Here is a 16,753-nt window from a genome sequence, read left to right on the forward strand (position 1 = left end):
CAACCCAAAATTTTTAAAACTTGTTTAACAATTAAGGTTTTTTTTTTTTTTTTTGTTTTTAAGCCAAAGACCTTGTGGTCTAGTTGCATCCGGTGTCCCGGTTAACACTCCTATATGGATGATGGGAGTGGGTACATGGATGATGGGAGTGGGTTCGAGCCTCAGTGTAGGCAACTGTTGACTCTTTGTGCTTCATTAGGTTGAGAAAGTAGCTATGAACAGATACTACATTGTAACAGAGTCTACTCAAAAAAAAAAAGTTTTTTAAAAAAAAAAATAATAATTTCTTTAGTTCAAAATTATTATATTTATCAATTCATCTATTTTATTATAATAAGTTATAACTATAAGAACTTTTATTTACATCACTTTATTATAGATTTATAGTTATTGTTAATCTTTATAACTAATTAACTATATAAATTTTAATTTATAAAATTATTTAAGTATTAAATAAAATCATAATATAAGCATAAAAACACAAACTTTAAACTCTTAAAAAATAGTTATTATTATCATTATTAAAATAATTAATATTTCAAAATAAATAAATTTATAATAGATTTTTGTGAAATATGAACCAAATACAAAAAAGAAATTAAATAATAAATAGTTTTCTAATTTGTAGTCAAATAGAAAAAAAATGATTTTCTTTTTAAATTTTTAGCCGAATATTAGAAAATGAAACTGTATTCCGAGAAATGAATCATTTTTTCAAAAAATATTTCTTAGATTTCTATACCGACCATAGAGTCCCTATAAAAATATATAATTTATTTTTTTAAATTAATTATTGATTGTTTATATTTGACTATTTGGTTTTTGCCTATGTAATTTAAAAATTTTAAAAAATATATAAAAACTTTATACAAAAATGTGAAATGTGCATTTTATGTCAATATAACTTTTATATAGTAAAATATGTACTTGCATAAATTTAGACCATTAAACCACTTGATTTGTACAATCCATGTAAAAAGATTTTTTTATTTTATTTTATAAAATATGTTGATATAATAATACTAGGATCTAATTTTAAAGATAAGAAAAATTGTAGCGATAAGTATAATCTTAGGTATCATGCTATCAGCTTGGTGGCAAATTATTGCATGGACCATGGTTCACACAGCTGTGTGGACCAAAAATAAAAAGTACATTATTTTTATACTGAAGGTACATTATTTTTGTAAGGTAGGTACATTATTTGATAGTATATATCAAATAATGTACCTTTAGTACAAAAATAATATATATACCCTAAAATAATGTATCTATAGTATAAAAATAATGTACCTTCAGTACAAAAATAATGTATTTTTTATTTTTGGTGTGGACCATGGTCCATGCAATAATGATTGCAGCTTGGTTGCCCCCATTTTGTGGTTTGAAGGATTTTGGTCAGTCTAGCCATCCACCCCATTGTTAGGTTAAGAAAATTGTTGTCATGTCTATTTTATATATCAAATCAAATGATTGTGATTGATTAAGTTGATTCAAACCACAATATACGATCATACTTGGATATTTATGTTCATAAAATTTCATTCACCGTAGAAATTCTGGAGTTTATTCAATACGCATCTTAAGTAATGATTGTGATTTTTTTTTTTAAGTTACTCAAAAAACAAAATTACATTTGATAAGCGTTTTATTGTCTATATTTTATCCTTTACTTAGCCTATTTTGTTCACATACGGCCCTTGAACTTGCTTGAATTTAGACTTAACCGTGCAATTTTGTCTTTTAGGTATATATATCTTGTCACAAGTGAAGAATTGAAGCATCTTGGGACATTTTCAGTCAAGTTTGGAGCTAGAAACGCTCTGGAGCAACATTGGATCAGGAAGTCGCATGGGCAGCCCCACACTTGTGGGACTGCCCGTCTCCACTCACGAACTGCTCCATGCCCGTGATACGGCTCGTCTCCGGACACGAGGTGGACAAGCTCGTGCCATCGCTTGTGCAATAGACCCTCTGCCTTGTTACAGATTTAAGTTCATTTTAGTTCTTTTTTAAAGACTTAGAACCCTATACAGTGAGAACTCATCATTTTCCTTTCAATTTCTACATTTCATTAGCCTAGATTAGCATTAGATTACGGAAGATCAACATTTCCTAAGGTTGTAATCGAATATTGGAGTAGCCATTTTGAAATTCTTCATTTACTTTCAATAGATAAGTTCATTTTTTTTTTAATTTCATCTCTCTTTCAATTTGTTATGTTTATGCTTTCCTTTCGTGCTTTCACCTTGTTTGTGCTAAATATATATGTGTGAGTAGTTCTATTTAGGACTTGAGTTAGGGTAGTAATATTATCTATCTAGATGCTCTATTGGTAGTTCTTGCATAAAGGGGAGGAAACCTAGTTATCGTTATTGATATTTGTGAATAAGTTGTGCTTTTATCTTGTTGATGTGTGGTGCGCAATACTTAGTTAGATTTAATATTATTAGATGTTAAAGATATTTTATCAGCTTTGCCTAATACTTTTATCTCATTTGCTAAAAGATCAGCGAATAAGATTGCCCATCTGTTAGCCCGGGAATCCCTTTCTATGACTGATGGCAGGGAGTGGCTCTCTTCTCCTCCCTCTTTTACTCTGTATTCTGAAGCTTATTAATGAATTCCTTTTATGTTTTCAAAAAAAAAAAAAAAATACTCATGAGCTTACCCTTTGAGGAAATTCAATCACAATGAGAATTGGATTGAATTTTCAAGCCACTTCAATTCTTTAAACAAACTTTATTTTCCACATTTAAAGCACAAAATTGGTCTATTCATGCACCAAAATATGCATAACAAATAACACAATTAAACACTTATCACCCTACCTTATGACCTTAGTTGATAAAAGGGCCACAACCAAATAAATCATCTTAGGTTTTCTATGACCGGCTCAAAGTAAGAAAGTCAATAAAAGAATCTTGTGATTATAAATCGATCAATTTGGTTAGAGTTGCCCTACAATATTATATCTTGGCCGGGGACTTGGTGACAACCATAGATAATTACAAGTCAAGACGACCTTTCGTTTTCACGCAATGAAGTCTTCCATCCTAATGACGCATTATTGGAACTCTGTTCGCCAGTTTCTTGGTTTCATTAACTACTTGCCGATTTGGCTCTCTGCCATAGGCTTCCATACACTATAGTTATTTGTATGAGACTGACCCCATGACCAATTCAATTCTTAGACTGAAGACATTATCCAAGTCTTGCATGGAGTTACGCTGCAAAACCGCCATCACAATTGTAATTACCAGAGAAAATGACATTTTTCTTCCATAATAATGATCATGGAAGTCCAATGGGTAGCTCAAGTGGCAAGTGAACTTTCTTTGTGATAAAGAATTTCGGGAGAATCCGGGTTTGATTCCCATCCACAAGTGACTATTCCTCTTGGGCCAGCTCCCGTGCCTCCCGGAACGAACGGGGATTAGTCGGGTGGACCCGGACCATTAAACGGACGGAGAAAAACACGGAACACCTCATGGATTTACCAAAAAAAATGATCATGGTGTAAATTTAATTGTTTAATTATTTGCAATGTAGTTTAATTCTTAAGCTGTTAATGAAGAGACAAATTTTGTTGATGACATTAATGTTGTTGGGGAATTCCTATTAAGTCTTACACCCAGCTTGACAAGCAGACCTATCAACTCGGCAAAGGTTACCAACAAAACACGTCTAAGCCCAAGTAAATGACAGTCGATAGCTCAACTATGTACGTACCAAGAGAGTGAGAGACCCAACGAATAGGACGATGTTAGATTAACCGATGTCTAAATTTGGTCCGGATATCAAATATGAAAATTTTATATATATTTGACTTCAAAGTAAAAAATATATTTATTTCATTTAAACCAAACATATATATCCAAAAATATTTTAAATATAATGTCTAAAAATCATTCAAAATTACACTTGTGTTAAAAATAAATTTGAATAAATGAGTATTAGTAAACAAATTTTCTAAATAGAAAACAGAGAATGAAAACTAAAAAATTAGAGAACAATTTTCTGGAGTAAACGGACTCTTACGGATTGTTTGGTTGGGGGAGGAAATTAGGTGGAAATGAATTGCAATTTTATGGGAGATGAATAATGTGGGAATAAAGTGATAATTTAAATTCCAGTGTTTGGTTTACAAGAATAGAATTATTGAGAATTTCAATTCCGATGTTTGGTATACCTTGAAATAAAGTCCAAAATGCCCATACATGTTAGTTGTTGCTATTATTATTATAAATCCTAAATGACCAAATTTAATTAAAAATTTGCTTTTGAAAATTTATGCAACACGTTGTAAATAAACTCTAGAATTGCATAACGAAAGCAATAAAATAGATAAAAGAGTGTGTTTTGAAGAAAAAACATATTTGATTGAGGTTGACTTACTGATTGACGTTTTGTGTTGAGAATAGAAGAAAAAGACATACTATAATTGAAAGGGAGAGGTCAAACATCAATTTTAGGTTAAAAAAGAGAGGAGTAATTTTGTCTCAAAGTTAATTTTTTGGGAAAATGACACTTTTTCCCCCTATGTTATGTGCATATAGCACTTTTTCCCCCTGTGTTATTAAAGTGGCACTTTTTCCCCCTGAAATGTTAAATTGTCATTGTTACCCTTAAAAATAATTATTTCATTTATTTTTCTTCTCCAACAAATTATTATTTATATGTATGGATGCTCACGATTCGGTTCGAACGTAACCAAACACTGTACCAATCATATCGAAATAGTATGGACGGTTCTGGTTACGATTCAGAACCGAAAAATTTAAAATTAAATAATTGTTGAACCGTGAACCGGAACTTAACCATAGTCATATATAATGAAAATAATCAAACACTTATTTTGATAAATTGGTACGGTTCGGTTCCAATTTCAATTTTAAACCGCCAATCAAAACTTATGTATTTATTTACTACGTATTTATTTTTATAATTTTATTTCTTATTTAAAAATAGTCTAAATTTAACAATTATTTTATTTTATTTTTTCGGTTCTGAATCGTAACCGTAACCGTCTATACTATTTAAGTTCAATTGCTACAGTGTTCGATTAGGTTCGTATCGAACCGTGATCTTCCATACATATTAGTAACAACTGATTGGAGAATAAAAATAAATGAAATAGTTATTTTAAGGACAAAAATGTCAATTTAACATTACAAGGGAGAAAACTACCACTTTTAAAATAACTGAGGGGGGAAAACTGCCACTTTAATAACACAGGGAGGAAAAGTGCTATAAGCATATAACATAGGGGGAAAAAGTGCCATTTTCCCTTAATTTTTTTCTTCCTAAAATCTATGGAATTGGTCAAAGGCCTTGTAGTCAAGCGGCATAGCTGTGACTCTCCCAAGTGAGAGGTCACAGGTTCCATCCCCAGTGGGGGCGTTGGCTCGTTGTGCTTCAGTAGGTTAGTATGCACAGATACTACACTCTAACAGAGTCAAATACCAAGGAGGAACATGAAATTCTAATTCAATAAAAAATTTGCTTGCATTTGAAATTAAGTGAGAATGGACTTGTAATTCTCTCCAACCAAACGTAAAACGGCCTATTAATTTTTTACAAATTAAAATTGGGGATTTTAGGGTTAGGGTTTGGTAATTGATATATATAGTTGAGGTTATATTGTAAATATAAAAATATATTGTTGGAAATATTGTGTGAATAAATCGATAAACAAAATATATAAATAATATATATTTATCAGAACATGGAATTTAATTACAAAAATTAATTCCAATCAATTTAATTTACGAAAAAAAGAGTTTCTAACTTACAACCGACTTGCCCGATGTTGGAGAACACAAGCAGAAGCACTCCGCGCGAGACATGACTTCACTTCTCACGAACAACCCCTGTTCAGCCGCTTCGTTTCACTTAGAGCCTCTATACTATACAAGTCAATATGTTTTAAAAAAGCTCTTGTATAAATAGTGGTGCAAACCTACATTTTTAACTAATGTGGGACAAAAGCTATTAAACCTTTTCCACGTACAATTTCCATCTTAAATGGGTTTACTTTGAGAATCAATTTGTCATTCACTCATTATCCATTTTGAGCGTACAATATATCAATCTTTTCGTCTAACTACGAAGAACCCGAATCCACTTTGACCCGACCCAAATCGAAAGTGAACCCCACATATATTTGTACCACAAAATAGCCACTTAAAATTTCATGTTATGGTAAAAATTCTAACATATATTAGGTATAAAATGAAATATATATAATACTTTAATATTAAATATATATATATATATATATATATATATATATATATATGAGACGGATCAGGTGAGAACCTCATGCCTAGGAGATTAATAATGATCGAGAACTCATTGCAGCCGTCTATATGTCCAGATCAAACGAATCAGAAATACACTTTTTTAAAAATCACATATTTATTGGGTAGTGAGGTAGTTAAATATTCACCATCTTTGTGAATATTCTTCAATCTTCAAAGTAGTCCTAGGCAATTTATATCATGGACCAGGTCTACGTAGCATTATAGATCTTGGATCGAAACGACGATGTACAAAATTAATATTCGTAATGTACAAAATTTCATAACACAAGATACACAAAATCACAAAACAAGACACATCACATGTTATATATTTACTTATTTTTCAAATTTGATTTAGATACATAATTGTGTTCATAGACATAGAATTTTAAAATATAAGATACATAAATTTATAACATAAGACACAATTACTAATTTATTTAACTACAAAATTCATATTTTTAAAGTAAAGAATTTTCGTGTTCAGGCAATGGAAGTCTTCCGCTCTAATATAATGACGCATTGGAACTCTGATCTGTTCGTCAGTTTAGCGCTCTCTCTCTCTCTTTATATATATATATATATATAGTCATGATCAGGTGTGGCCGTGTGGCGTATTTTCAGTCATTAGATCATATCAACGCGCAATATATATATGTTACAGAACACACCATCCTACGTACTAAAACGTACCAGAGAACCGATAAAACACATCATTCCATACAATATACCAAATGCGTCTTTTCACTTAAAATTCATCAATATACTTAATAAAACACATCATTCTGGGTATTAAAATGTACCACAACGTGTTTCATGTCAGATTATAAGCATACACTATTTACACATATTAAAAAACATGTGCTAGTTTTCAAAAAAAAAAAAAGAAGAAAGAAAACACGTGCTTAAATATGCACCATTATACATATTAAAATTCACCACACTTATTAGAAACACATGTGTTAAAATGCACACCATTCAATGTATTAAAATGCACCAGACGACGTATTAAAACACACCACTCCACAACACAGTTAGACATCATTCTACGTATGAAAATGCACCAACGGATAGATTAAAACACACCATTCCACAACACAGTTAATGCACCAACATACGTAATAAAACGCACCACAACATGTATTCAAATGCACCACACTATGTACTAAAATGCACTATTCAAATTCACGTAATATAAATACTAAAATTACCATAATAACCCCACTTAAACATACGCGAATTTCAGTAAGATTAATGAAATTGGACGGTGCAGATTAGGCGGCATGACCGCACCGAAGCTCGTCGCCGCATTTGAACCAATATATATATATATATATATATATATACAGGGGCGGAGCCAGAAAACTCGACTTGGGGGGGCCAGTGTAGTAGAGAAAAATTTACCTGTTAGTCGACATTATAATTAACCATACTATATTATTATTTATACCATACATTATTGTAATTATTATTGATAATGATTTTTAATTATATTCTATGTAATAAAGTATGAAATATATAATTATATGAGTACGATTGACACGAGTGCCGATCATTACTTTAGAATTTTTTCACATAACACAAAATATTATAATAATAATAATAACAACAACAACAACAATAAGAACAACAACATTTATTTAAATATAAATTGTCCATTTTTATCAAATAAAAAGTTTTGTCAATTATTTTGTCACCAAATATTTTCATAATTAATTGATATTCATTTTACTGATTAACAATATTTCAAATTTTGGGAGATAAAAGACAAAAATCAATATCAGGAATTAAACAATCAATATTAATTTTTGACAATTTCAAAACTAATTATTTAAACAAGCAAATGTACATCTTCAGAGTGTAAATAAATAATTAAAACACACAATAAATCATTAATTAATTAATCAACATAACTAATAAAATTAAAGCATATATATATCTCAAATTTGGAGATTTTTAAAAATAAAATGGATATTTGATGCCCTCCTCCATTATTAAAATCTTGATAAAAGAAATAAGATAAAAAGAAAATGGTGACTTTAATTATTTGCTTGGTTTACTTCTTTCTATTTAATGAATTTAAACTTTAATATATATATTTTGAGTTCATTTAATATAAACATAATAGATTGTTTTTAAAAAAAATTAGAGGGGGGCCAAAAGTGTATTTTATCCCTACTATATCAATATGTACATACATATTTATTAAAATATTTTAAGGTGGGGTAGGGATAGGGTGAGGTGGGGTGGGGGTTGGGGGGGGGGCCAGGGCCCCCCTACCCCATAAGGTGGCTCAGCCCCTGTATATATATATATATATATATATATATATATATATATATATAAAATTGTGGAGTAGAGAGTTATATGTGTGAGGCCAGGGAAATGGAAATGAATTCTTTTGTATTGCTTCCTTGCCTCCTTCTACTCATCTCTCTTCTGAATACTCCATTATTCTCCCATGGAGTAGAAACAATTTCCGGGAACAAATATTTAAGTCAAAATACAACTATATCCTCCCCGCATGAAATATTCGAGCTGGGTACAAAAACATCTCCCCGCAAGCAGTAGTTTGGGTAGCAAACAGGGTGGCACCGCTCCCCTCCGCCGCAATCTCCTCCGCCAAACTGAGAATCCTAGACGGCAACCTGGTGATCATACACGGCGGGCCCCCACAAAACTTAGTGTGGTCAACCAATATCAGTGCCCAGGCCGCCACGGCGAAACTCAGCTCTGTGCTAGCAACTCTTGGAGATGACGGAAACTTGGTATTATTGAGTGTCGACTCCACAGCCCCACTTTGGCAAAGCTTTGACCACCCAACCGACTCATTTCTGCCGGGTTCCAAGCTGGGATATAACAAGCGCACCAAAACCAAACAGGTGTTCACGTCATGGAAAAACTCAGACGATCCCGCACCCGGCCTATTTTCTTCTACCACTGATGGCAACGTCACAGTTCACTTATGGAACGGTACTGAGGAATACTGGAACAGCGGGCCCAACTTCGGATATGGCACTTATTTCAAGCCATCTCCCACGTACAATTTCACCATCGTTCACAACGAGAACGAGAGTTACTTTAGTTTTAATATATCACCACCCCTAATAGCAAGATGCATAATGGACATAAATGGGCAAACGAAGGAGATAGCGTGGTTAGAGGCTAGACAGCAGTGGGTTGCAATCGCTGTTAATCCCGCACAAGAATGCGACGTTTATGCGTACTGCGGCCCATTCGGCATCTGCACCCAAACTTCATCGCCCGTTTGTGCTTGTTTGTATGGTTTCAAGTACAAATCACACAAAAAGTGGGGTTTGAATGAATTCTCTGATGGCTGTGAAAGGAAGACCAGTTTGAAGTGTGGAACTAATTACCAAGAAGAGGGCATGGCCGATAGCTTCAAAATGTATCCAAATGTGAGATTGCCAAGACATCCTCAAAACATCACAACTCAGAATCAGGCAGAATGTGAGTCCACTTGTCTCAACAATTGTTCTTGTACTGCCTACGCTTATCATAACAACAATGGTTGCTCACTTTGGGCTGGACAACTCCTCAACCTCAAACAGTTTGATGCTAATGGAAGCACCATTTACATCAGACTTGCTGCCTCTGAATTTTCAAACCTCAAAGGTAATATATACTGCCTCTGCACAACAATTTCCCCAGCACTCGAACCTATGTCATGGCTCTGATACCACTTATTAGGATCCAATGCTAACTACTATGCCAAAAGTTATAGTTATTAGCCAAGACACAACTTTATTTTCTTATACCCCACATTTTTTTAGAGGCAGGTTCTGGACTTGGCTTTCACCTGCCTCTGCCCAACAAATACTTATGTTGAACTAGCTTAACTCCAACTACTCCTTTGTGTTTAATGTAATTTTCTTTTCATGTTATTAATTGCAGATACAAACTCAAAGCAGTTGTTAGGAAAGCTCAAAGCTATCATACCTAGTGTAGCAGTTGCTGCTGCAGCTCTAGTGGCATGCACTATTTTCTGCGTCTGTTACAAAAGGAGAAGAGCAGCATTGAAAATAACAGGTAGTTTAGTTGTACATCAGAGAAAATTTTCCGTTTTGACATTGATTAAAACCACCATAATATATTTTGAGTATTTGATATAGCGCTTTCTGTTCACTTCAGAACTTGCAGTGGACGCAATAATGGATGCAACGATAGATGAAGATACAGATGAGAACCGCATTGACGTCCCACTCATCACTTTCCAAAGCATATTGGAAGCTACAAACAACTTTTCCGATGCAAATAAGTTAGGAGAAGGAGGCTTTGGTCCAGTTTATAAGGTTATTATCAACCAATTAACTCTTTAGATATCAATGTCAGGTTGTTTTTGCCTTTCTATAATACCTAATAATGGAAATTGTATTGCAGGGTATGCTTCTTGATGGACAAGAAATTGCAATAAAAAGATTATCAAGTCAATCTAGTCAAGGAATCAACGAATTTAAGAATGAAGTTGTATTAATTGGAAAGCTTCAACACAGAAATCTCGTTAAACTTGTTGGCTACTGCACACAAGTGGGAGAAAAGATCTTGCTATATGAATATATGCCAAACAAGAGTTTAGACACCTTCATATTTGGTAAGTTGTAATCTTTGATATTCCACTATATATTACTAAATTTAATCAGTATTCCAATAGCATTATATTATATTGTTTTCACAATTTAGATCAAACACGTAGACTATTGTTGGATTGGAGCAAAAGATTTGACATTATTTTGGGAATTGTTCGAGGACTTGTATATCTTCATCATGATTCAAGACTGAGAATCATTCATAGGGACATGAAAACAAATAACATTTTATTAGATGAAGAAATGACACCAAAGATTTCAGATTTTAGATTAGCAAGACTAATCGCTGAAAATACATTTGAAGCAAATACCAAAAAAGTTGCAGGCACCTAGTAAGTAGTACTTCACTTGAATTATGGAGTAAATCTTCAAGATCCATAACTTTTTAATACATATCTCAAAAAAAAAAATTACTTAATATTTTGGATATTTACTTACTTCTTTTCATTTTGTAAAATTGATGCATCATATTTGGATGGCGTGTTATGGTAATAATAAAGCGGTTACATGTCTCCTGAATATGCTCTAAGTGGACTCTTCTCAACTAAGTCTGATGTGTTTAGTTTTGGAGTGATCATACTCGAAATAATATGTGGAAAGAAAAACACATCATTTTATCAGCATGAAGAAGTCTCAAACCTTTTAGGCTATGTAAGTGAAGAAACCTTATAAACCTTAATGAGTTAGTATTTTTAATTCAATTTTACTATGTTTGACTTGATTTACAATTCTTTTTCTTGTGTTATCTCAGGCATGGAAATTATGGAATGAAGGGAACGCAATGGATTTATTAGATGACTCAGTACTAGTAGAATGCTGTAAAGAATGTGAAGTGTTGAAGTGCATAAATGTTGGGTTGTTATGTGTTGAAGAAGATCCAAATCGTCGTCCTAGCATGCCTAATGCACTTCTGATGTTGACAGATGAAAGTACGAATCTACTTAAGCCAAATCAACCAGCTTTTGTTACAAGAAATCGGATTTGCAATGACTCTTCTACTTTAGAATCTGATAAACCGTGTTCCAATCAATTGACTTTTTCCGCGCAAGAAGGTCAATAAGAATTTGTAATAATAATATAATAAGTTGTTTGTTCTATAAGCTTTGTTTCAGCAATAGGTGCAGTGTTTGAAAGAAAACTTATTATATCTTCTACTTTGCATTTATTTTTATATAAGGAAGTTATTTTGATATTTACAAGCTATTAAATTGTAAATTTGCAACTCATTTAGCATTCCACTTTAATGCATATGTTATATGCATATAGATTTTTTGACTTCTTGTTCAAGTGAAATTTCCCCACTCCTAAGGCCTGCACATCCCGACTGGACTGGAAAGGTAAATCATGGTCACTCACTCAACATTTCATTAAGATAATTATTACAAGAAGCCGTGAAGGATTCCATTACATTAGGTGTAACTAACTCCCATTGGGGATGTATTATTGTCAAAATCAAAATTGTTTGAGCGACAAAAATTCACAAATTATATTGTGGACCATGATCATGGTTGATACTGCAGTTGTGTTGAAAAGATACTACAATTGTGTTGAAAGGAAACTGCAATTAGGCGGAGCAGAAGTCTTTCATCTGTTCAACACAACTGCAGTTACAGACGAATGAAATGTTCTCTGTTCCACGCAATTATAACCTCCTTTCAACACAACTGTAGTATCAGGCATGACTCATTTCTCATGGTATAACCACCTACAAAAGTTGGCATCACATCCACCATCACCTACACTAAAGTGAGCATCACAACAACCAAAACTGGTATTATTGTCCGAACCAAAATTGTGTCAGCACCACCTACACCCAAGTTAACATCACAACAAAAGTTGTTTGGGGACTTGGTCACAGCCGCCATAAATAATTACAAGTCAATACGACCTTTCGTGTAGGCTCACGCAATGCAATGGAAGTCTTCCACTCTAATGACGCATTGGAACTCTGTTCGTCAGTTTAGTGAGTAGAGAGTTGTGTGAGGCCAGGGAAATGGAAATGAATTGCTTTGTAGTGCTTTCTTCCCTCCTTCTACCCATCTCCCTTCTGAATACTCCATTATTCTCCCATGGAGTAGAAACAATTTCTGGAAACAAATATATAACTCAGACTACAACTATATCCTCTCCCAATGGAAGATTTGAGTTGGGTTTCTTCACACCAGGTCAATCTTCCAACTATTACATTGGTATTTGGTACAAAAACATCTCCCCTCAAACAGTAGTTTGGGTAGCAAATAGAGTCACCCCAATCCCCTCCTCCGCAATCAAATCCTCAAAACTGAGAATCCTAGACGGCGACCTGGTCCTGGTAGACGGGGCACAAAACTTGATGTGGTCAACCAATCTCAGCGTCACCACGGTGAAGCAAAACTCTGTGCTAGCAACTCTTCGGGACAACGGAAACTTGGTTTTGAGCGAGGATGACATCAATTCAACAACCCCACTTTGGGAAAGCTTTGACCACCCGACAGACACAAATCTTCCCGGTTCCAAGTTCGGGTATAACAAGCGCACAAAAACAACATATGGGTTCACGTCGTGGAAAAGTTGGGACGATCCGGCACCCGGGCTATATAGTCTCGACAATAATGGCGACATGGGATTTTTATTGTGGAACCGCACAGAGGAATACGGGAGAAGTGGACACAAATTCGGAATAGACTCTAATCCTTCTTTGAACCCCAATCCTCTGTTCAACTTCACCTTAGTGGACAACGAAAACGAGACTTACTTTACTTATAATATGCTAAACCCGTCCATGTTAGGCAGACACGTAATCCAGGTAGATGGGAGGGAGAAGCAGCTAACGTGGTCTGAGTCTACCCAGGAGTGGTTGCTGACCTATGTTCAACCGCCGCAACCATGCGATATTTATGCATATTGCGGCCCATTTGGCTTCTGCAACGACAACTCTACCAACGTTTGTGTTTGCTTGCAAGGTTTCAAGTACAAGTCGGAAAGAGAGTGGGGATTGAATGAATTCTCTGGTGGCTGTGTAAGGAACACCAGTTTGAAGTGTGGAAGTAATTACCAAGAAGAGGATATGGACAGGTTCATAATATATCCAAACGTGAGATTGCCAAGACATCCTAAAAACATCACAGCTGAGTCTCAGGCAGACTGTGAGTCCACTTGTGTCAAAAATTGCTCTTGTACCGCCTATGCTTATAGCAATAGCAGTGGTTATTGTTGGATTTGGGTGGGACAACTTTTGAACCTGAAACAGTTGGGGGAAGATGATATCAACGGAAGCACAATTTACATCAGACTTTCTGCTCCTGAATTTTCAAATATCAAAGGTACGTATATATAGTAATTAATAACAATGGTTAATGTTGAAGTGCTCTGTTTGTGTTTAATTGTCTTTTCATGTTAATTGCAGATACAAACTCAAAGCAATTGCTAGGGAAGCTCAAAGCGATCATAGCAAGTGTAGCAGTTGCTGCAGTAGCTCTAGTTGCAAGCACTATTTTCTGGGTCTGTTACAAAAGGAGAAGAGCCGCATTGAAAATAACAGGTAGTTTAGTTGTAGATCAGACAAAATTTTCCGTTTTGACATCGATTAAAACCATAATATATTTTGAGTATTTGAAATAGCGTTTTCTGTTCAAATCACTTCAGAACTTGCAGTGGACGACGCACTGGATTTAACAATAGATAAAGATACAGATGAGAACGGCATTGGCGTACCGCTCATCACTTTCCAAAGCATATTGGAAGCTACAAACAACTTTTCCGATGCAAATAAGCTAGGAGAAGGAGGCTTTGGTCCAGTTTATAAGGTTATCTACAGCTAAACTAACAATCTATTTCACATCAGCTTGTTTAATTTTGCTTTTCCATATATAATACCTAATAATGAAAATAATGGTATTTTAGGGTATGCTTCTCGATGGGGAAGAAATTGCAATAAAAAGATTATCAAGTCAATCAAGACAAGGAATCAACGAATTTAAGAATGAAGTTGTACTAATTGCAAAGCTTCAACATAGAAATCTCGTTAGACTTGTAGGGTACTGCTCACAAGTGGGAGAAAAGATCTTGCTATATGAATATATGCCAAACAAGAGTTTAGACACCTTCATATTTGGTAAGTTGTAACCTTTAATATTCCATTGATCAACTATATATTAATCAATTCTATCAGTATTCCAATAGTACTATATTGTTTTCATAATTTAGATCAAACACGTCGACTATTGTTGGATTGGAGCAAAAGGTTTGACATTATATTGGGAATCGTTCGAGGGCTTGTATATCTTCATCATGATTCAAGATTGAGAATTATTCATAGAGACATGAAAACAAGTAACATTTTATTAGATGAAGAAATGACACCCAAGATTTCAGATTTTGGATTAGCTAGACTGGTTGCGGGAAATACATTTGAAGCAAATACCAAAAAAGTTGCAGGCACCTAGTAAGTAGTCCTTAACTTGAATTATGGAGTAAATCTTCAAGATCCATAATTTTTTAATACATATCTCAAAACAACTTTGCTTAATATTTTGGAGATTACTTACTCTTCTTTTCATTTTGTACAATTGATGCATCATATTTGGATTGCGTGTTATGGTAATAATAAAGCGGATATATGTCTCCTGAATATGCACTAAGTGGACTCTTCTCAACTAAGTCTGATGTGTTTAGCTTTGGAGTGATCATACTCGAAATAATCTGTGGAAAGAAAAACACAACATTTTATCAACATGAGGAAGTCTCAAACCTTTTAGGCTATGTAAGTGAAGAAACCTTATAAACCATAATGAGTTATTAGTACTTTTCAATTTTACTATGTTTGACTTGATTTATTATTCTTTTTCTTGTGTTATCCTAGGCATGGAAATTATGGAATGAAGGGAATGCAATGGATTTATTAGATGACTCAGTACTAGTAGAATGCTGTAAGGAATGCGAAGTGTTGAAGTGCATAAATGTTGGGTTGTTATGTGTTGAAGAAGATCCAAATCGTCGTCCTAGCATGCCTAATGTATTTCTAATGTTGACAGATGAAAGTATGAATTTACCACAACCAAATCAACCTGCTTTTGTTACAAGAAATCGAATTTGCAATGACTCTTCTACTGTAGAATATGATAAACCATGTTCCAATCAATTAACTTTTTCAGCACAAGAAGGTCGGTAGGGATTTATAAAAATAATATAATAAGTTGTTTGTTCTATACGCTTTGTTTTAGCAATAGGTGGCGTGTTTGAAAGATAATCTTATTATATCTTCTACTTTGTATTTATTTTTCTATTAGGAAATTAATTTGACATTTACAAGCTATTAAATTGTAAATTTGTAACTCGTTTAGCAATCCATTTTAATGCATATGTTATGCGTATATATTTTTTTAACTTCTTGTTAAGGTGAAAATGCCTCGTTCTTCGGACCTGCACACCCTGACTTAACAAGATAGTATAGAGATAAATCATGGTTACTAAGCATCCCATTAAATAAGTGAATCAGTGCTTGGTGCCCAAAAGAGGCCACCACATTGATTGTAACTCCCACTGGGGTGGATTCGAAAATACCATTAAGTAGGGATGAAAACTTAAAAACTTTCAAAACATGATAAAAAATATTTATGGTAAAATATGAAATTGTTGGAATAAATTGCATATAATCCTTATTAATATGCTATTTGTAAATACTTTATTAATACGGTATTCATAAATACTTTATATTTTAATTATATCAACTTTATATATGCATTTCTAGATTAATTTGAATACGACGACACACAATTGAAACTTTTAAATTATATTGAATAGATAGTAGATAGTTCTTAAAAAAAGTAGATTTTATTTTAAAATATTTTCATAATTAAATTA

General features: G+C 33.5%; 2 protein-coding genes across 2 annotated transcripts; both read left to right on the forward strand.

Annotated features, from left to right (window-relative positions):
- The first annotated feature begins 9,062 nt into the window (after positions 1–9,062).
- On the forward strand, positions 9,063–12,001 carry LOC115996755 (putative receptor-like protein kinase At4g00960). The gene is made up of 7 exons (XM_031236149.1): positions 9,063–9,941; positions 10,221–10,355; positions 10,458–10,618; positions 10,707–10,917; positions 11,007–11,244; positions 11,413–11,563; positions 11,664–12,001. The coding sequence occupies exons 1-7, from the start codon at positions 9,428–9,430 to the stop codon at positions 11,970–11,972; spliced, it is 1,719 nt and encodes a 572-aa protein (XP_031092009.1). The 5' UTR covers positions 9,063–9,427; the 3' UTR covers positions 11,973–12,001.
- Positions 12,002–12,905: 904 nt separating this feature from the next.
- LOC115996987 (G-type lectin S-receptor-like serine/threonine-protein kinase At4g27290) lies at positions 12,906–16,098 on the forward strand. Its single transcript, XM_031236432.1, has 7 exons — positions 12,906–14,214; positions 14,298–14,432; positions 14,537–14,697; positions 14,795–15,005; positions 15,098–15,335; positions 15,503–15,653; positions 15,753–16,098. Exons 1-7 carry the CDS (start codon positions 12,906–12,908, stop codon positions 16,059–16,061), a joined length of 2,514 nt encoding a protein of 837 aa, XP_031092292.1. The 3' UTR covers positions 16,062–16,098.
- Positions 16,099–16,753: the final 655 nt, after the last annotated feature.

Source organism: Ipomoea triloba, chromosome 11 (genome assembly GCF_003576645.1).
Source record: "Ipomoea triloba cultivar NCNSP0323 chromosome 11, ASM357664v1".
Lineage (NCBI taxonomy): Eukaryota > Viridiplantae > Streptophyta > Magnoliopsida > Solanales > Convolvulaceae > Ipomoea > Ipomoea triloba.

Bases quoted from the DNA above. Each gene is read 5' to 3' on its own strand.
- LOC115996755 (XM_031236149.1), top strand. From the start codon at position 9,428: ATGGACATAAATGGGCAAACGAAGGAGATAGCGTGGTTAGAGGCTAGA. The intron at 10,619-10,706 runs GTTATTATCAAC...ATTGTATTGCAG, and splicing joins GCTTTGGTCCAGTTTATAAG to GGTATGCTTCTTGATGGACA. The intron at 10,918-11,006 runs GTAAGTTGTAAT...TTCACAATTTAG, and splicing joins TTTAGACACCTTCATATTTG to ATCAAACACGTAGACTATTG.
- LOC115996987 (XM_031236432.1), top strand. From the start codon at position 12,906: ATGGAAATGAATTGCTTTGTAGTGCTTTCTTCCCTCCTTCTACCCATC. The intron at 14,215-14,297 runs GTACGTATATAT...TGTTAATTGCAG, and splicing joins TGAATTTTCAAATATCAAAG to ATACAAACTCAAAGCAATTG. The intron at 14,433-14,536 runs GTAGTTTAGTTG...AAATCACTTCAG, and splicing joins AGCCGCATTGAAAATAACAG to AACTTGCAGTGGACGACGCA.